Source organism: Passer domesticus, chromosome 21 (assembly GCF_036417665.1).
Source record: "Passer domesticus isolate bPasDom1 chromosome 21, bPasDom1.hap1, whole genome shotgun sequence".
Classification (NCBI taxonomy): domain Eukaryota; kingdom Metazoa; phylum Chordata; class Aves; order Passeriformes; family Passeridae; genus Passer; species Passer domesticus.
This window is the reverse complement of record NC_087494.1, coordinates 613,252-633,765: the sequence shown is the minus strand read 5'-3', so window position 1 is coordinate 633,765 and position 20,514 is coordinate 613,252. Positions and strand designations below refer to the sequence as shown.

General features: G+C 56.1%; 1 protein-coding gene across 2 annotated transcripts; it reads left to right on the top strand.

The window, feature by feature from the left end:
* The first annotated feature begins 692 nt into the window (after nucleotides 1–692).
* On the top strand, nucleotides 693–19,864 carry KLHL26 (kelch like family member 26). Of its 2 annotated transcripts, XM_064396624.1 has the most exons (3): nucleotides 693–1,710; nucleotides 14,315–14,497; nucleotides 17,075–19,864. In XM_064396624.1, exons 1-3 carry the CDS (start codon nucleotides 1,664–1,666, stop codon nucleotides 18,654–18,656), a joined length of 1,812 nt encoding a protein of 603 aa, XP_064252694.1. In that variant the 5' UTR covers nucleotides 693–1,663; the 3' UTR covers nucleotides 18,657–19,864. The 2 variants fall into 2 exon arrangements, with proteins under 2 accessions (XP_064252694.1, XP_064252693.1); XM_064396623.1 differs by lacking the exon at nucleotides 14,315–14,497 and having other exon boundaries at nucleotides 821–1,710.
* Nucleotides 19,865–20,514: the final 650 nt, after the last annotated feature.

Below are 20,514 nucleotides of genomic sequence, written 5' to 3'. Positions count from 1 at the left end.
CAGCGCTACGAACAATTTCCTGATTCCCCCTGATGGCTGGAATGCCCCCCGGAGCAGATGCGAGCCGGCTTTAGGAATTACACGGACCCCGCGTGGCCTCGGTGGCTCCGGGGAGGACGGCAGGGCTCTGATGCCGACCATGTGTGGGGACGGAGGCGGATTTTGGCAGCGGGACGCGCACGGAGCTCCGGTGACAGCACTGCACCCTCTGGAGGGTACTGCTGCTCCTGCACGTGCGGCTGGCGGCCAAAATCCCGGCTCCACACCGGCCCGGGTGGCCTTGTCCCCGCAGTCCTGGCTGGCTGCACGTGTGGTGGGTCCTGCAGGTGACACTGAGTGACCGCAGGTGGCACTGAGTGACCGCAGGTGGCACTGAGTGACCTGCAGCTGGAATCCCGAGGGACATACTGGGATTTCCAGGGCAGGCTGCAGCAAAGGACATCGGCTGGACGATGCTTGGAGGGACCTGGTGGCATGCGGGGTGGGGACAGAGCCCTGCGGCCCCGCAGCTGCAGGGCGGTGACATCTCTGGGGACATCCCTGCGGACAGAACCCCAAGTCCTCTCAGCCAGGAGGCAGCGACAGACCCCCAGTGTCCTCAGTGGGGGGTGGCAGAGTCCTGGTCCCCGCAGCCTGGGGGTGACAGAGTCCTGGTCCCCACAGCCTGGGGGTGACAGAATCCTGGTCCCCACAGCCTGGGGGTGACAGAATCCTGGTCCACACAGCCTGGGGGGTGGCAGAGTCCTGGTCCACACAGCCTGGGGGGTGGCAGAGTCCTGGTCCCCGCAGCCTGGGGGTGACAAACACTTGATCCCGTCTGCCTCGGGGAGGTGACAGCCCCCAATCCCCCAGCCCTGGAGGGAGGTGCCGTTCCCCGGTTCCCCGGCCCGGGGAGGGGTGGGGTGCCGTTCCCCGGTTCCCCAAGCCCCGGGAGGGGTACCAGCTCCCGGTTCCCCGGCCCCGGAGGGTGCCGTTCCCCGGTTCCCCAAGCCTCGGGAGGGTGCCGTTCCCCGGTTCCCCAAGCCCCGGGAGGGTGCCGTTCCCCGGTTCCCCAAGCCCCGGGAGGGTGCCGTTCCCCGGTTCCCCGGCCCCGGAGGGTGCCGTTCCCCGGTTCCCCAAGCCTCGGGAGGGTGCCGTTCCCCGGTTCCCCGGCCCCGGGAGGGTGCCGTTCCCCAGTTCCCCGGGCCGGGAGGGTGCCGTTCCCCGGTTCCCCGGCCCCGGAGGGTGCCGTTCCCCGGTTCCCCAAGCCCCGGGAGGGTGCCGTTCCCCGGTTCCCCGGCCCCGGAGGGTGCCGTTCCCCGGTTCCCCAAGCCCCGGGAGGGTGCCGTTCCCCGGTTCCCCGGCCCCGGAGGGTGCCGTTCCCCGGTTCCCCAAGCCTCGGGAGGGTGCCGTTCCCCGGTTCCCCAAGCCTCGGGAGGGTGCCGTTCCCCGGTTCCCCGGCCCCGGGAGGGTGCCGTTCCCCGGTTCCCCGGCCCCGGAGCGTGCCGGCCGCGCTGTCCCGCGGGGCGGTGACACGGCGGTGGCGGTGGCGGCGGGGCGGCGCCAGGCCCGGCGGGCTCGGAGCGGAGCCCGCGGCTCCCGGTGCCGCCGCTGCTGCGCCTTTAACGCGGCGGCCCCGCCGCCTCCCCCGCGGCTCCGGCGGCTCCGGCGGCGGCGCTGGGCGATGGCGGAGTCCGGCGGGGCCGAGTTCGGCGCGGAGCGGCCGAGCAGGTGAGCGGGGCCCGCGCGGCCTAGCCCGGGCAGCGGCGCCGGGCCCGGCGGCCCCGGGCTCCGCGCCTTCCCCGGGCCGGGTCAGGAGCGCCGGCCGGGCCGCGCCCACAGCCGCTGCCCGGGGGCGCTGGCGGGCGGCAGCACGGCCCGGGGCTCGGTGTGCCCGGTGCTCGGTGTGCCCGGTGTGCCCGGTGCTCGGTGCCCGGTGTATCCGGTGCTCGGTACCCGGCGCTCGGTGTGCCCGGTGCCCGGTGTACCCGGTGCTTGGTGTGCCCGGTGCTCGGTGTGCCCGGGGCTCGGTGCTCGGTACCCGGTGCTCAGTGCCCGGTATACCCGGTGTATCCGGTGCTCGGTGCCCGGTGTATCCGGTGCTCGGTGTACCCGGTGCTCGGTGTGCCCGGTGTATCCGGTGCTCGGTACCCGGTGCTCGGTGTACCCGGTGCTTGGTGCCCGGTGTATCTGGTGCTCGGTGTACCCGGTGTATCCGGTGCCCGGTGTACCCGGTACTCAGTACCCGGTACCCGATGCCCGGTGCTCGGTACCCAGTACTCGGTGCCCAGTGTACCCGGTGCCCGTGAGCGGGCCCGCGGGAAGGGAGCGATCGTGATGGGCAGCGAGGCTGTGGCTGGTGGGGTGTGTGAGGAGGGAGGCTGAGGTTTGGGGGAGGCTCCAGAGCAGAAAATAGTGTGAATCCTATAGTGGATCCTATAGTGAATCCTATAGTGGATCCTGTAGTGAATCCTATAGTGGATCCTGTAGTGAATCCCATAGTGGATTCTATAGTGAATCCCCACTGTGAATCCTATAGTGAATCCACACTGTGAATCCCGTAGTGGATTCTATAGTGAATCCACACAGACACCTATAGTGAATCCCATAGTGCATCCTATAGCGAATCCACACAGTCAATCCTATAGTGAATTCCACGGTGAATCCTGTAGTGAATCCACACTGTGAATCCTATAGTGAATCCAGACAGTGAATCCTATAGTGTGCCTGCAGACACCCCAGTCCCTGATTTTGTGGGGTCACTCAGGCTTTGGATGGAGCACAGGGGGAGGTGGTACCTGTCGGGATGATGTGATACCTGTTGGAGTGATGTGATTTGGGGTGTATGACACCTGTCAGGGTGTGTGGGGTACCTGTTGGGATGATGCTCTGGGTGTTGCAAGTGGTACCTGTTCACGGAGGAGTTTCTGTTCCCGTGGTTTCCCTGTCTCCATCCCGGGTTCCTGTCGGATGGTGCTCGGGCAGTTTGGTGTCTGTCTCGGGCAGTTTGGTGTCTGTCTCGGGCAGTTTGGTGTCTGTCCCGGGCAGTCTGGTGTCTGTCTGGGGCAGTCTGGTGTCTGTCTGGGGCAGTTTGGTGTCTGTCTGGGGCAGTTTGGTGTCTGTCCGGGGCAGTTGGGTGTCTGTCTGGGACAGTTTGGTGTCTGTCTGGGGCAGTTTGGTGTCTGTCTGGGGCAGTTTGGTGTCTGTCTCAGGCAGTCTGGTGTCTGTCTCAGGCAGTTTGGTGTCTGTCCGGGGCAGTTTGGTGTCTGTCCCGGGCAGTCTGGTGTCTGTCTCAGGCAGTTTGGTGTCTGTCTCAGGCAGTTTGGTGTCTGTCTCAGGCAGTTTGGTGTCTGTCCGGGGCAGTTTGGTGTCTGTCCCGGGCAGTCTGGTGTCTGTCTCAGGCAGTTTGGTGTCTGTCTCAGGCAGTGTGGTGTCTGTCTCAGGCAGTTTGGTGTCTGTCTGGGGCAGTCTGGTGTCTGTCTCAGGCAGTTTGGTGTCTGTCTGGGGCAGTTTGGTGTCTGTCTGGGGCAGTTTGGTGTCTGTCCCGGGCAGTTTGGTGTCTGTCCTGGGCAGTCTGGTGTCTGTCTGGGGCAGTTTGGTGTCTGTCTGGGACAGTTTGGTGTCTGTCTGGGGCAGTTTGGTGTCTGTCTCAGGCAGTCTGGTGTCTGTCTGGGGCAGTTTGGTGTCTGTCTGGGGCAGTCTGGTGTCTGTCTGGGGCAGTTTGGTGTCTGTCTGGGGCAGTTTGGTGTCTGTCCCGGGCAGTTTGGTGTCTGTCTGGGGCAGTTTGGTGTCTGTCTGGGACAGTTTGGTGTCTGTCTGGGGCAGTTTGGTGTCTGTCCGGGGCAGTCTGGTGTCTGTCTCAGGCAGTTTGGTGTCTGTCCCGGGCAGTTTGGTGTCTGTCTGGGGCAGTTTGGTGTCTGTCTGGGGCAGTTTGGTGTCTGTCTGGGGCAGTTTGGTGTCTGTCCGGGGCAGTTTGGTGTCTGTCTCAGGCAGTTTGGTGTCTGTCTCGGGCAGTTTGGTGTCTGTCCGGGGCAGTTTGGTGTCTGTCCCGGGCAGTTTGGTATCTGCCTGGGGCAGTTTGGTGTCTGTCTGGGGCAGTTTGGTGTCTGTCTCAGGCAGTTTGGTGTCTGTCTCAGGCAGTTTGGTGTCTGTCTCGGGCAGTTTGGTGTCTGTCTGGGGCAGTTGGGTGTCTGTCTGGGGCAGTTTGGTGTCTGTCTGGGGCAGTTTGGTGTCTGTCCCGGGCAGTTTGGTGTCTGTCCCGGGCAGTTGGGTGTCTGTCTGGGGATGTTTTGCTGGTTCTGTCCCGGGCAGTCTGGTGTCTGTCTGGGGATGTTTTGCTGGCTCTGCCTGGCTGTCACTTCCCTTCAAAGCCTCGTTTATCCCCAGCTTTGCTCAGCGCTGCCTCCTGAAACAGCCCCCCATGTGTGTCACACCACGGAGGGAAGCTCTCCCAGCATTGTTCATTCTGGAGAAGCCTCTCTGAATGCTCACCTATAGATATATTCAATTTTCCCCCGTAATAACCATCTGTGCTCTGTGGAGCTCCATGCTGTGTCACCTGCAGCATCTCATTTTATCCCTCTGCGCCTCCCTTTCCTTTCCCAGACAGGAATCCCAGCACTTCTCACTCCAGGTGTTGGTAGCACTTCTCCCCTGGCACTTGGGAGTTCCCTGGGTGTGCAGCAGTGAGAAATGGAAGTAATTTGTTCCAGGGCTGTGATAAATCACCCAGGCTGGAGCTGCAGCAGTTGTATTCCCCCGAGCTGCAGCTCTGTCATGTTCCCTATCGCCGCGTGTTTATTTTCTTTGGTAATTTTAAAGCAATGCCCGTTTAGGTTTGGATCCTGCTTCTTGTTGGTCGGCAGTTTAAAGGTTTTTTTACTTGTTTGAGGGTGGATTTATTGGGGAATACCAGGAGAAACCTGGTGGAGGACTTTGGATGCCTGTGGAGCGTGAGGAGGATTCCAAGGGCATTCCCTGTCGGCGGTGATTCCTTGTTAGGTGCTTCCACTTGTGACTTTTTGCACTTCTTTGCTCTCTGAGGCAGGAGGACAGAGGCTCCGGGGCTCTTTCACACATGCCATTTGGATGGTGCACTGCAGCTCCAGCACCACGGGCACAATTTCCATCTTTGGAATTGCTACTGCTTGCCCGGGAGCTGTGGCTGCCCCGGAGCAGGAAAATTCACTTCTCTGCTGGATCCTGCCCTTTCATTCAACACAGAGCAGGCTGTGCAGGACCACGGGGACAAAATGATGATGGCATGAGATAAAGCCACTCCTGGGCATTGAAAAGCAAATTGCCCCAATCTTCTATTTTGAAATAAACTTGGGGTTTGGGTGGTTTTTTTTTTTTTTTCCTCTCTCTTCCTCTTTGGGTAGAATTTCATGGCTTACAATTAGGTTTCATATTTTACTCCCAGCCCTCTTTATTACGTAGAGGGAGAGTTTCAGGCTGCAGCATTCTGCATCAGTGGGGATGTGCTTTGGGATCAGGGAGAGGAAACGTGGAACCCTTCGGGACCCTCAGCAGGAGAAGCTTCTGTGCTTGATCCATCGTTGCTGCAGCCTTGGTGAGGTGGGGTTGTGCAAAGCAGGGTCACAAAAATCTGGGAAAAACATCATCCCAGCTGCTGGAGAGAACGTCCCTTTGCAGGCCTTTCCGTGGGAATCAATTGAGGTGTCCAGACAAGCTGCTGAGGAATTAATTGGGAGTTACCCCTTGAAGGACACAGCAGAGTGTTTGCTGTGAAAACCAGGATGAACAGGCAAGGTCCTGTCACCAATGTCTGGCTTCCCATCAAGGGGGTGCTGACCTGAGCTTCCCAAACTTTATTCCTTCTGAGAAAGGGTGGGAAGGAGAGGAATGTCCAGGGGGATGGAGTAAAACCACAAAGGGGGGAAGACAAGGGCCGTGAGCCTGCCTTGCTTTGGTGTTCCTGCCATCTCCTACAGCCTCACCCTTCAATCAGCCTTGGTATTTTTTCCCTTTTGGAGCTGGAGTTTTTGTGGGGTTTCTATGATCTATCCTCTGCCACATGGCAAGTTTCAGACAGATTTAGTTGTTAGATCTGGTAGACGTGGTGTAAATGTTTATGCTCGAACTGAATCACTGTAAAAATAACTGCTGCCTGCTCTTGCAGTGTTGGGAGAGTCCTGAGCTGGGGTTTTATTTAGACCAAAATGAAACTTGGGGGATGCTTTACAGGTTCCTGTGCTACCTCTGAGTGTTGTGTGGCTTTGTAAGGAGGAGCCTTGCAGAGCAGGACGTGGTTAAAGTGCCTCTCCCACTTTCTCATTTATTAAGAAATGCTGGAGTTGCACAGAAATTTGGGGTCTTTAGGAAAAGCTGTTCTGGTGGCCTTGGGTGGCTCTGTTCAGGGCAGGGTGGCACAAAGCCTGTGCAAGGCACAGCTGGGAGAGAAAACAGAGTTGTGATGGGGACAAACCTGAGTGCAGAGGGTTCAGGCAGGAGAGGAAGGGGCTGCAGGCAGCTTTGAGCTGGAATTTGATGCCGAGTGCTGGAAAACACCAATTCCTTCATTTGCTGCTGCTCTCTGCTGTTCCATCACCTTGTGCTGGCTTTTCCCGAGCTCCCTGGCTGCTGCCAGGCTGTAATCTGCAGGGTGGAGGAGCAGGGAGGGCAGAGCAGCCCTGCTCTGCACGTACCTGCTCCTGTTTTATTGCCGCACTGCCCGGCTGTGCTGCACGAGCAGCCTGGCACAAGCTCTGCTCCTGCACCTCGGACATCTGGAACTTTCCCTGGTGCTCCCCAGGTGTGCGGCGGGGGGGTGGCGTGGGACAAAGTGGGCATGGTCTCCTTGCATGGGCACCCTGCCAGAGCTGCTGGCAGAGCTGGCACGGGCTGTCCCCACAGGGAAGGTGACCCAGAGGTCGCTGACCTGTGCAGAGCCCGGGCAGGTCCTGGCAGATTTTGGGATGGGCATCGTGCCATGGATGAGCTCTGCAGAGGGGCAGGGTGGCACTGGGGCTGGCACAGGGCAGGAGGGCAGTGTTCAGCAGTGTCTGTGTGGCAGATTTTGGGATGGGCATCGTGCCATGGATCAGCTCTGCAGAGGGGCAGGGTGGCACTGGGGCTGGCACAGGGCAGGAGGGCAGTGTCCAGCAGTGCCTGTGTGGCAGGTTTTGGGATGGGCATCGTGCCATGGATCAGCTCTGCTCGGCTCCCAGAGGTGACAGGGTGGCACTGAGGGTGGCACTGGGGCTGGCCCAGGGCAGTGCCCAGTAGTGCCTGTGTGGCAGATTTTGGGATGGGCATCATGCCACGGATCAGCTCTGCAGAGGTGGCAGGGTGGCACTGGGGCTCAGTGCCCAGCAGTGCCTGTGTGGCCCAGGTGACACTTCTGGGGTGGCCTTGGTGGCTCTGCTGTGCTCCCTGACACCACTAGGTGCCTCCCGGCCTTTGCACTGCTGGAGAGGCTCGGGAGCGCCCGCTGCTCCCTCGGGCTGTGCCAGAGCAGGGCCCTGCTCGCTGTTTTGGGTTATTTTGGACATGGCACCGCTCTGATTTCACTTTTTGCACTGCAGGGTTTGACCCTAGGCTGGGGAAACGTGCAGTGTTTAAGGCAGAGCTGTCAGGGAGTGCTGGGTGTGAAATGAGCCCCAGCTTGGGGGTGTACATGGGTTTTACGGGATGGAACTCCACGCTCTGGGGTCCCTGTGTGCCCGGCTCTGCCACTGCTGCCACCCTGCCTGGGCCTGCCACTGCCATGGACACGCTCCGAGTGATTTTTGGGTTTGCTCTGGTTGTTCCTGGCTCACAGGGATATTTGTGGCTGACAAAAAGCAATCATCAGGTTTGTGGGGTGGGGGAGCATCTTCCTGTTTTCAGTCGAGGTGTGACAGGGCAGGGATGGCTGGTGGTGCTGTCACCTCTGCAGCTCTCACCTGCACTGGGGAAAAGCCCAGCACAGGACAAACCCCTCTGTGGTAGCTCTAAATATGGAAAAAGAGAAATGGCAGATCCTTGTCATTAATCTCTCTGTGACGTTTCTGCCCCTCCAAGCCCTGGTGTCCAAGCCTGGCCTCAAGGACCTCTCTCTCACCTGAGGGTGCACTGCTCCTGAAGAACCAGCACCAAACTGCTTTTCCCACTGCACCAGCACAAAGATGCCTCTGGCTCTGTCACACAAACATTTAAAAAATCCGATTCTGGGGTTTTTTTGTTGCTGTTTTTCTCTCCCCCCACAATTTGTCCTGGGTACAGCATGTCCTGCCCAGAGCCTCACGTAGGAACCCCGGGCGGTGGCAGAGTTGAACATGTTCACATCTTTCACCCTCCACTTTCTTGCTGCTCTGTTTTACCAGGCCAGCCAGCTTTTTGACAGCTATCCAGTTTTATTAGTGCAGAAACCAAAATCCCACCTCCTTTGGCTTGCAGACAACCTCCTGATTGATGCCTGGGAGCAGAATAAAATTCGTGTGTGTCTGCTGGGCCCCGAGCGAGCCTGGCTCAGAAGAAAAGAAAAACAGAGATTTTGGAAATGTCTCAGACTTCTAAGGACATAAAAAAATAACATTTAACAAATAAATAAATTGGAAAGCTTCTTGCTGCTGTACCTTTGGGCTCCAGGGTGTCCTTGCTTCCAGCCTGGAGGAAATGGGATGCAGATAAAGAAGTCAGGGGATCAGCAGGACCTGAGGCAGAAAGCACTGGCAAATGAACCTGGCTTCTGTAAAATCCAGCTTTAATTGCTGTTTTCACGAAGTCTCAGGGCTGGGTCAGCCTGGGCTGGCCGGCAGTGGTCAGTGTGGGAGCACAGCAGTGCCCAGCCCCATGCCAGTGCTGACCAGTCCGGCTGCTGGGAGAGGGACCAGCCTTTGGGGCCTGAAACAGAACTCAAGAAAAGCTTTGTTTGCTGGGCTTTGTCCTTTTTCTGTCTTAAATAGTGAATGTTTCTTTGCTCTCCCTTTGCCAAACAATAAATTCACTTAAACTTTGAGGCTGGAGACTTTTCAAAGTTTCCTGTTGCACTTGAGGCGTTTTCCAGAGGTCCATTATTTTCACACAAAGTATCACTCCTGAAACTCAGCCCCATTTGTAATCTCTTTATTTGAGCCCTGCAAATTGCCAGGCACTTTTAAACAGCGATATTAGTCTCAGGCTCTCTCCTTTTATTTCTTGCTTTGATGAAAGAGATGGTGTCAGGAGTGGAAAATGAGTGGAGGCAGAGGAGGGAAATGGGAGAAATTAAGGGAAGGAGTTGGAAAAGGGAACAAAGAAATCGATTAAACACTTTTTTTTGGTGCCCATATCTTTCTTGAGGATGATTATGTTTCGCTGGAAAACATCCCCTTCATTCAGAGTGTTAATATTTAATTAGTTGCTAATCATTAAGTGCTTGTTGTGGTTTTCTGATTTGGCCAGGAAACGCTGTCAGTGCTGTTGGGAACAGAAGTGGGTTATCAGGGCAGGTATTTTTGTGCCTCATCTTCCTTGCCCCCAAACTTCCAAGGAAACTCCTTGCTGTGTCTTCCTAGAGGGATGCAAAGGCCACAGGAACACCTCCCAAAATCCCAAATGAGAGTCTGGGAAGCAGCAGATCCACAGTGGAGGGCTCAGCCCTTCTGCCCTAACTCTCATTTGAGAGTGTGAAGTGCTGAAATCTCATTTTCATCGTTTGGGCATGTGATATAAAGCCTCAGGATCTGAAATATTACAGTCACCATGGCTACCAGTGACTTATCTGAGGGAGTTTGACTTTTGTTTTGATTTTAAGTGTCTTAATTGTAGTTTAAAAATCAGAATCTAAATGTGTTTTTTTACTTAGGCATGAAACTAAAGGCATTAAATGATTTGCATTATTAAAATATCTATAATGCTGCCTGTCAAAGGTTCCTAAAGAAGGTCCTTAATATTCATACCTTATGTTCTAAATAAAGTTACTCTCCAGCTTTATGGGAGTTCTGCTTCTCTCACCACAAAAAATCCCTTGCAGGTGCCTCGCTGGCTATTTTGCAATCACAACCCTTTTTATTAGCCTTGGAAAAGCTGTGCCCCTCCATACCTGGTGCTTTCCCACACATTCTGCTGCTTTCCCCCTTCCCCTCCTGTCCCCCAGCCGCTCCCTGCAGGGTCCCACCTCTGGAGCTCTCGTGGAAGAGTTTGGCTCTTGGAAGTTTGCCCCGCTCAGGAATCCTGCCAAACCCCCTCGAGTTTCTCCTGGATGAAAAATTACCCAGCACCACCTGCCCAAAAAGTGGGGAAATGTGGGGATGCTGGGCTGGGATGGAGAGCACCAAGCTGCCCCTCCTTCCATGCTGCAAAAGAAGAGGAGGAACACGACAGGCAGTGGCGCGGCCAAAGACTTTTCTCCCTTAATTCAATCACTGAAATGTTACAATCTGTCCTGCTCCAATTCTCTCCACTTGTGCAGTGGTTGCAAACATGCTGAAATATGAACTCATGCTTGGTAAGCCTTTAATTCCAGCTTTGATGTTTTTAATCATCAGCACAGATTTGGTAAAAATGATTCATTAGCTCCAAAGGCATCTTGGGTTCCACGTGACGCCGTGGGGGACGGAGGAGGCAGCGCCAGGGGCCGCTTCTTCTTGGGATGTTCTTTGTGCCTGAGCTGATTCCCGAAGCGTGGCCCTCAACATCTCAGCCTCAGAGGCCTCTGGGGTGTCCAGGTGCCTCCTCTCTGCATCTGGTTTTGGTCAAACCCCGCGTTCCCTGCTGGGAAATGCGTGAGCCAAGCGCGAGCGCGGCGAGCCGGGCTGAGGGCTCCTCTCTGGGTGCAGCAGCAGGAGGATTTCTGGCCCTGCTTGCCTTCCCTGGTGGAACCACTCCCTCAACCCTCCTGGGCCACCTCCACGCCCTGCCCGGGCAGGGGCTCAGCCTGGCCTTGGCTCCCCCACGCTGAGCTCCATCCCGCAGAGGGGATTGAAAGCAATCTGGCTTCAGCGCAGCGGCTGCAGACAAATCCTCAATCCCGTTACTCGTCCCTGGCTGCATGAGTGCCAGGATGCCAGGGGTGCTGCAGAGCCTCCGAGGCTGCTGCCCAAGGGCATCGCCCTCCTGGCTCGCTGTGGGACTCCAGCTGCCCCCGCCGTGCGTGCCAGGGCTGCAAAGATCCCTTTCACAGCTGTTTCCATGTGCAAAGTGGCAATCCTGTCCCTGCAAAGCCTCCTCTGTGCCAAAACAGCCACGTGAGAGGCCCTGCTGCTGGCAGGGAGCTGGGGTGCCCGCCGTGGCACGGTGGTGTGGGTGTGATTTTTGTGTCCTGCAGTTTCCCAACAGAGAAATTCGGGTGCAGCCCTGTGCCTGACCCTGCCCTGAGCCGAGCTGATGAAGGATCTCTGAGCACAGAAACACCCATGGAACTCCAGGGTTTTGAGGACTCCGACCACACAAACCCCCGTGAAACTCCAGCTTTTTGAGGATTCTCTGACCATACAAACCCCCGTGAAACTCCAGCTTTTTGAGCACAAAGATGAGCATCCCAAGGAAAATTCCAGAAGCTCTGCAGCCCTGCCTGCCGAGGAAAGGGAAGCAGCGGAATAAACACTTTCTCCCTGTTGTGCTGAAAGGCTTTTATCTCCCGGGGCACGTTCTGAGCTGCGAGGAGGAGACAAAACTCTTCCCAAGTTTTGTCTTCCAGGCTGTTCCTGCTGTAACAAATTGTTGAGCAACAAGTACACGGCATTTGGAGATCTGGGATGAGATAGCGACAGCCTCACAAAGGCGCTTCACATGTTCAAGGCTTCCTTTTGTGCTCCGGCGTTTTATATATTTATTTTTCACTCTCTGGCATCCCACTGCTGCTCCTCTTCTTCCTTCATTCCCAGTGCTGGAGTGGGAGCCAAGGCCGTGGATTCAGGGTGCTCCCGTGTCCAGCCCAGCCTGCTCTTATCACAAATCCCTTTTTTCTCCCCGCAGAGCAAACACTGCCTGGTGCTGTTCTCTCACCTCTCCTCCTCCCTCTTTGTTTTCCATAAATCCCTTACTTGATTTTTCGTGCTTTGTGTGGATTTTGTTTTGTTCCCAGCTTTTTTTTTTTCTGCCTTAAAATCCCTTTGGGTTTTTTTCCTCCTTAAAATCCTTTTGGTTTTTTGCTGGACATCAGCGATGCTTTTCTTTTGTTTTATTTTTTTTCCTCCTTCAGAGTATTGTGTAATCATTGGATCCTTTTATTCTGTCCTTGTAAATAGACAGAGGAAGCAGAACACGGAGTTTTTCCTGGAGTAGCTCTTCCATTACCTGTTGACATGAATCCCACATCCAAACACCTTTATTCCACACAGATGGGCCAACCCGCCCTGAGCTAATCCAGTAGAAGTGAATTGAGGAGAAGGAAAAAAAAGGAATATTTGTGCAGGTGACCCTCGTTGTTTGAACCTGTGCTGCCTGTGGATCCAGGGACAGCATTCCCATAGGGATGAACCCCAAGGCTGGGAAGAGGAATGTTTGAAATCAGTACCAAAAAAAAATAAAAAATTTGAGGAAAATTCCCACGAGGAGACTCCTGGAGGAGATGGAGTGTGGCAAAGTCACAACAAACTCAGGAATTTGGGCTCCTGCTGGATCCATCCCTGTGGATTTTACCTGTCCAGCCTGGAGCTGTGGCTTTGCTGGGTGCTGATGCTGTGGCCAGAGGGAGCATCGCTCTGTGCTGCTGCTGGACCTCTCCTCCTTCCTCCCCAGCAAATCCGGGTTCCAGCGAGGAGAGGAAAGGGGTTTGACGTGCTGAGAATCCCTCCAATGTCTCCCCTCTGTTTTCCTCAGGAAGAGCCGGAGTGGACAGACATTTCTTGGCTTGCAGAGTGTGGATAAAGGTCCTGTCAGCAGCTGCCTTTTTGCTAATCCTTTTTATTCCAGCGAGGAATGCTCCACGCTCTGCTCTGAGGCTCTCCAGCGTGCTTTGATTTTAGGGTGGGGGTTTCAGACCACCCTGGCCCAGCTGAGCACCACCAGCCATCCCAGCAGGAGCTCCCATGGATTTGGAGGCGCATTCCCAAGGCTGAGGAGCTGGACCAGCCTGCCAAGGTTTGCTCTGTGCATCCCAGCGAGCTCCAGAGCCGCCTCCCAGGGCTCTGATGGACATCCCAGATTTCCCCTCGCTCCCTCTCCCCAAAGCTTGCAGGAAATTGCAACCCGATAGGAGCGAGCCCCGTCCCTTGTCCCTCATTGTTTGAGGATTGTTTACATCCCCTTTTTTGTTATCCCATCTCCCTGACTCTTCCCTGACCTCGCCGGCTCCTTTGGTCCATTGTGTGTGGCTGTTGTTGTTCCAGGGAGTTCTTAGGGAGGAGCGTTGGAGCAAACCCTGGGATTACTCAACGCAGCCTACTCCTTTTTGGCTCCGTTGCTTTATTCCACCTAAATAATAATAATAATAATAATAATAGTGATGATAATTCCTCCTAAGTGCAGTCCTAAGTGCACTCTCCCACTGTGGATTTGGGAGCAGCTCACACACCTTCCCAGACTCGGGATAATCTCCTTGGGATTTTTTTTGAGGTCACGTTTCCATAACACATTCCTCAAAAACGCAGGGACCAAGCAGCAGGATGCTCCTGGAAACATCAGCCCCATCCTGAATATTGATCCCTGTGCTTTCTCCCACAGGGCCTTGATCCTGAAAAGTCGGTCAAAGCTGGATTAAACTCGCAAATGCATTTGGGATTTCCCACGAGTGGGAACCTTGCAGTGGGTTCTGAGTTCTTTGCAGAGCATCCCACAGCAGGGCTCCTGCTGTTCCCCCTGACAGGTGCATCCGAGGGCAGGCAGACCCTGGGATGCTGTGGGGAACACGTGTGAGAGGCTCTGGGGAAAGCAGGGAGATGTTTACGCTGGGAGGGGATGTGGACAGTGCAGCTCAACCAGCTGACGTTGTTCAGGGCAGCCAGTGCCGTGCAAGATTTTGCTTTTTGCTGCTCTCGTGGGGGTCAGGCAGCAGGGAAGGGTCAGATGGGGCTGGCAGGGCTGTCCTTGGCCGGAGCAGGGAGTCCAGCAGCTGCAGCAGGGACGGTGCTGAGCAGAAGCAGCCGCTGGGACTGGGTGCTGTGGTTGAAGCCGAGCTCAGGGTGGACTCTGGGGCAGCCCAGACACCACCATTCCTTGGAGGCTGTGGCCCCAGGAGATGTCTGGGTGGTGTCTGGAGCCCCGTGTGTGCTGCAGGGCTGCCAGCAGTGATATCTGCAGAAGGTGGAAGTGTTTTGTGCTGGGAGAAGGGAGCTCGAGGTGCTGGTGTTCTCTGGTGGGGATTTGCCTCCAGCTGGTGCCAGTTACCGTGTGTGCCCGTGTGGCTGGGTGGGTGTGTGACATTCTGTGTTCATCTCACAGCAGCCTGTCTCTCTTGTTCTGTTTTTAGCATGGCTGACAAGAACAGCACCCTGAAATGCACGTTCTCTGCTCCTGGCCACAGCACCACGCTGCTGCAGGGACTGGCCTCGCTCCGAGCCCAGGCTCAGCTGCTTGATGTCATCCTCACTATAAATAATGAAGTGTTTCAGGTTCATAAAGTTGTCTTGGCTGCCTGCAGTGACTATTTCAGGTGAGAATCCCATAGGGAAGCAGGCACTTTCACCTTTCCCCATCCTCCCCACCCCAACCTCCCCACCACACCCCAGCAGTCCCACCCTACAGAAGCCTTTGGAGGTTTGGTTTGCTCCACGGGTGTCCTGCAGGCAGGCAGAGGCTCAGGATCAGTCCCTCTGCCCTCAGGTTTGTTCAGTGCAGCTGCTGGGCCGAGGCAGAGCCCGAGCTCAGGTTTTGACCCCACCTGGGCAGGTGTTGGTGCTGTTGGAGCCACTTGAGCTGATTGGGAAGTGGCAGTGAGGGCTCCAAAATGAGGCAGCCCATCCTCCTGCTCTCTTCAGCCAGCACTGCTCTGTCTGGAGGGCTCCCTGCCCTGGGCTGAGAGCCCCAAGTGTGGTCCCAGGTCTGGGGGAATATCCCAGCTGGTGTGGGCTGAAAACCAAAGCACTGCCAGGAGTTCCTGCAGCCAAATGAATGCACAGGGAGCCAACTGCAGGACAGGGAATTCAGTCCTGAGAGAAAATAGGTGTTTCATCCATCTTGCCTCTGTCACAGAAACACAGAATTGTGGTTGAGGTTGGGGAAGATCTCCAAGGTCATCAAGTTCAACCTTGTCACCAGCCCAGGGCACTGAGTGCCATGTCCAGGAATTCCTTGGACACCTCCAGGGATGGGGACTCCAAGCTGAGCTGGCACACGATTAATCCTGGAGCTGCTGTCCCCCAGGTGCTGATGGCACTGTTTCATCCCTCCCTGCTGGGTGCAGGGCCACTGCCAGCGTGGTTCCACTGTCAAAATCCAATTGCTGAGTGGTTCCTCCTTAGAACTTCAGTGGTGCTCAGGAAGGTTGTCCTGGGGAGCAATTGTCCTGCCAGAATAATCCAGTTTCTGAAAACACTCTGTGGTGTTTTTTTCTGCGGGAAGGGGGAGGGAAAAGAGTGAAATCGAGGCATTTATATAATCAGCATTTTAGAACCATAACACTTTGGAAGGGAATTGCATTCTAGTTGGTGATTTGTTCTTCAGCATGGCAACAATAAAGGCTTTCCTCTCCCTGCTCAGCTGGTGCAGGAGCACAGGCGTGCCTGGGTGTCCTCTGGGGCGAGGGAGCAGGGCTGGGACAGGGGATGTGCTGGGATTTCTGCGGAATGCTCTCATCTGCTGCACGGACAAATAATTGGGAACAGCGTTCCTGGTCACTGGGTTACAGAGGCTGATCTCACGTGCAGATATTTCCTCATTTAGGTCATGTAGGATTTCTTGGGTTTGTGCTGGACGGCAGCAGGTTTTCTAGCCTGGCTTGGACAGGAAACTTGGAACTCCTGTCTTTTGACAGTGTTCCCAAGATATTCCTTTAGTCCCGTGTCGATGCAGGGTCTGGTCAGCATTTTTTGGGGCTGACTCTCACCTTGGAGTCGGCACAGGCAGCTCTGGTGACACCACGGATTTACCTTTCCCATGGAAAAAAGCAGGTGGAAAAAATCAGCCCAAAAAGTGCAGTTTTAAGACCTTTTGTGTGACATTTCATGGCTGGGACGCGTGTGCAGTGGCAGGGAGTGGTGACACTCCACGTGTCACTCCGTGTCACCTGCTCTGACTTTGCCTGACCCACAACTGCTCTGCCACCATTCCATGAGCACCACGGGGTGCAAACCTTCACCCCCTGCCACCCCTGGGCAGCAAAACCCTCTGGAAGGGGCTGGAAACGGCCCAAAAGGCCAAAAAGGGCCCAAACCCCACAAGTGCAGCCCCGTCCCCATCCCGCCCCCGGCGCTGGGGGCTGTGGCCCCCAGGCCTCGGCGTGGAATGTGCTTCCTGTGGAATTTAGGAGCCTCCCAAGGAGGTGATCCAGGGCCTGAGCTCTGCGTGGCCCGGGCGAGCGATGTGCTCGCAGCTGTGCTGTAACTGAGCCTTTCCCCCCATTTTTGTTTAATTGCCTGTCAGCCCCCTGCTGCAGGGGCTGCAGCTCCCATTTTTTCAGGCCTTGGGAAGGAGCCTTGGAGGGGAGGTTCTGCTGGAAGAGCAGAGCTGTGCCTGAGATGTGTTGCACCTGCAATTTTTGAGCCATTTCGTAGTTCCCTGCGAGGTAACAGGAGAACAGGGCCTAAAGGCCTCGCTGCCAGGAATCACTGGCCTCCCACCACAGGTGTGTTCCCTCCTTGTGCTCCCAAATCCTAAACCTAAGCCTAAAACCCTTCAGGGTACAGCAGCCAATCTCTGCTGGTGCAGATCCCGTGGGACCCTTTTTGGTTGGATAGCACGGATTCTTGGTGTCCAGAATTGTTCACTCCCTGCTCTGGCAGCTCTGCCTCTTGCTGGAGCTTGGTCCTGTGGTCTGCTCTTATTCCTGCTGCCAGTGGGATTGAAAAACTTCTCCAGTTGCTGAATATTCCTCCTCAGTGCGCTGTTTATGCAAGCCTTATGTAAGGCATTGCACACTCTCATTTCTCCTGGCTCGTAGAGATTTAGCCTTGATTTATTCCCCCCTTCCCCACCCCGAGAGAATCAGAGCATTAAATAAAATCCAGTTCCGAGGTGCTGCATCTTTTGCTGAAGCTGGGGGGATCTTTTTGTTTGTGTTGCTGACCTGCAGGGCGATGTTCACGGGCGGGATGAGAGAGGCCAGCCAGGATGTGATCGAGCTCAAAGGCGTCTCTGCCAAGGGCCTGAAGCACATCATCGACTTCGCCTACAGCGCCGAGGTCACGCTGGACCTCGACTGCATCCAGGACGTGCTGGGAGCCGCCGTCTTCCTGCAGATGGTGCCGGTGGTGGAGCTGTGCGAGGAGTTCCTCAAGTCGGCCATGAGCGTGGAGACGTGCCTCAACATTGGCCAGATGGCCACCACCTTCAGCCTCGCCTCCCTCAAGGAGTCCGTGGACGCCTTCACCTTCAGGCACTTCCTGCAGATCTCCGAGGAGGAGGATTTCCTCCACCTGCCCCTGGAGCGCCTGGTGTTCTTCCTGCAGAGCAACAAGCTCAAGAGCTGCAGCGAGATCGAGCTGTTCCGCGCCGCCGTGCGCTGGCTGCAGTTCGAGCCCGCGCGCCGCGCCAGCGCCAGCCAGGTGCTGTGCCACATCCGCTTCCCGCTCATGAAGTCCTCGGAGCTGGTGGACAGCGTGCAGACCCTGGACATCATGGTGGAGGACGTGCTGTGCCGCCAGTACCTGCTGGAGGCCTTCAACTACCAGATCCTGCCCTTCCGGCAGCACGAGATGCAGTCGGCGCGCACGGCCATCCGCTCGGACGTGCTGTCCCTCGTCACCTTCGGGGGCACGCCCTACACCGACAACGACCGCACCGTCAGCGCCAAGGTCTTCTGCCTGCCCGACGCCGGCGGGCGCCAGTTCCGCGAGCTGAGCGAGATGGAGGTGGGCAGCAGCCACTCCTGCGTGGCCGTGCTGGACAACTTCGTCTACCTGGTGGGAGGGCAGCAGCTGCAGTACCGCAGCGGGGAGGGCGCCGTGGACGTCTCCTACCGCTACGACCCCCACCTCAACCAGTGGCTGCGCATCCAGGCCATGCAGGAGAGCAGGATCCAGTTCCAGCTCAACGTGCTGCGCGGCATGGTGTACGCCACGGGCGGCCGCAACCGCTCGGGCAGCCTGGCCTCGGTGGAGAAGTACTGCCCCAAGGACAACGAGTGGACCTACGTGTGCTCGCTGAAGCGCAGGACGTGGGGCCACGCCGGGGCCACCGTGGGCGACAAGCTCTACATCTCGGGGGGCTACGGCATCTCCGTGGAGGACAAGAAGGCGCTGCACTGCTACGACCCCGCCGCCGACCAGTGGGAGTTCAAGACCCCCATGAACGAGCCCAGGGTGCTGCACGCCATGGTCAGTGCCAACGGCAGGATTTACGCCCTGGGAGGCCGCATGGACCACGTGGATCGCTGTTTCGATGTCCTGGCCGTGGAATATTACGTCCCCGAGACGGACCAGTGGACCACGGTGAGCCCCATGCGCGCGGGGCAGTCGGAGGCCGGCTGCTGCCTCCTGGAGAAAAAGATCTACATCGTGGGGGGCTACAACTGGCACCTGAACAACGTCACCAGCATCGTGCAGGTCTACAACACAGAGACGGACGAGTGGGAGAGGGACTTGCACTTCCCAGAGTCTTTTGCTGGCATTGCCTGTGCCCCCGTCATCCTCCCGCAGGCGACGAGCCAGAGGTGACTGCGGGGGCCCGGGGCTGGGCAGAGGCAGGGACAGAGCAGCCCCAGAAAGTCCTGCTCCTGCTGGGGAGTGCAGCTCCAGCAGCAGCGCTCCTCAGCCAGGCAGACTGAACAGACGTGAGAGCTGGGGAAAGCTTTGCTCTCCTCTCTCAGCCTTTGCTTTGGTGGGGGTGCGTTTTGCCAACTTTTCGTATTTCTAACGGCGTCACGCACTGCAAACATTGGCAGCTCAGGAGTCACTCAGCACTGGGGTCTTGTTTCCAAGAGATCAGGTGAGGGTTTTTTATCAATAGCTCCAAAAATAAAAATCGGCGTGCGTCGCTTTGTCGGGTTTTTAGCAAACAACAGAAAAACGAAACTCAAAAGCTGTGTAACACACTGACCTCCAGAAGCAATAAAAGGACAGTGGGAGCTACAGGAGCTCAGGTGCTTGGATTGGGAAGGCAGATCCCTGTTTTTCAAAGGTGACTTTTCCTTTTTTTCCCTGCCTGAAAAAGGGAATATTTATCCCTGCACACCTCTGGTCTTCACTGCTTGGATCACGCTGCAGTTCCTCGCCCCCTCCAGCTCCTCTAGTGCAGAAATTCTCCCTTAATTGGGGCATGCAGAGTTTGCAGCACTAAAGCCATGGTGAAAGCTTGATTATATATAAACAGGCGTGATTATTTGGGTTTAGAAGTGCCAAAAATTTGTCTGCCCTGGCAATAAAAGCTCTGCAGTCGTCCATCAGTGAAGCCAAGAGCTCCTGCAGATTCTGGGTCCGGGTTTTCACCTCTCCCAGCACCTTCATCCCAACTCTTCCTCCAGTGAAGGAGGTGGGTGCTACTCCTTCAGCAGCTGGAAGGTTTTCTTCCCTGCCATGGGAATGAGCTGCTTGGCATCCCAAAATGATGGGAGTCCCAGTGGAACGTGGCTTTGTTGTTGTGGTGGTATTTTAACTTAGAGGTTGGTTTGAGATGGCTCTGCCATTTTTGTAAAATCTTCACTGCACAGAACACTTCCTGAACTTTCCTCCAAGCCATTCTCCTTGTTTAATTTGATGAATGAATTGCAAAAATCTCTGCTTTTTTCAGGAATTCTGTTTCCAAGGGCTTTGTTTTGTATCTGTGTCAGCTTGATTTGGATGCACACGGTCTCCTTTTGTAGAGAAGCTGTTGCATTCTGCTCTGAAATAAATCCTGGGCTGCAACCTTTAGTGACAACTCATAATGTCTGGTGTGCTGATGAATCCTTGAGAGGTTTGTGTGAAGCATGAACTCCACAGCTCAGAGATTTTTCTGGAATCCACGGGACCAGAGCAGCTCCGGGTAGGGCGCAAGGTGCTCGTGTTCTGAATTTCAGATAAAAGCCATGCAGAATTTCCTCTGTTCCTCTGCGTTTGCTGGTTTGCCAGTAATAAACTGATGAAAAGGACGTGTTGCTGTGTGGAATCTGCAGTTGGAGGGCTCTCAGGCCTTCACTGACTCCTTTGCTCTGCTCCTTTGGCCCGGCCTGGCCGCCAGAAACGCCCGGGATGGGCTTGGCAGAGGCAGGAGATGCTGAGAGGCTGAACTGGAACTCAGTTCAGGCCTCACAGTTCCAAAAGAATGGATTTTCCTTGCTGAGTGCTTCCACATGTGTATAAAGTGGTGTTGCTCAGGTTGGTAGCAGGGGAGTGCTCCTCCCTTTGCCGAGCACGGGATTTGCCCCATCCCCTCCGAGGGTGTCATTCCTTCATCCAGAGTGGCAGAGAGGGCTTCACGTGGGATGTTTGGGGTGAATCCTGCCCTGGCAGGGTGGGCAGCCCCTGGCACAGTGCCCAGAGCAGCGGGGCTGCCCCTGGGTCCCTGGCAGTGCCCAGGGCCAGGCTGGACACGGGG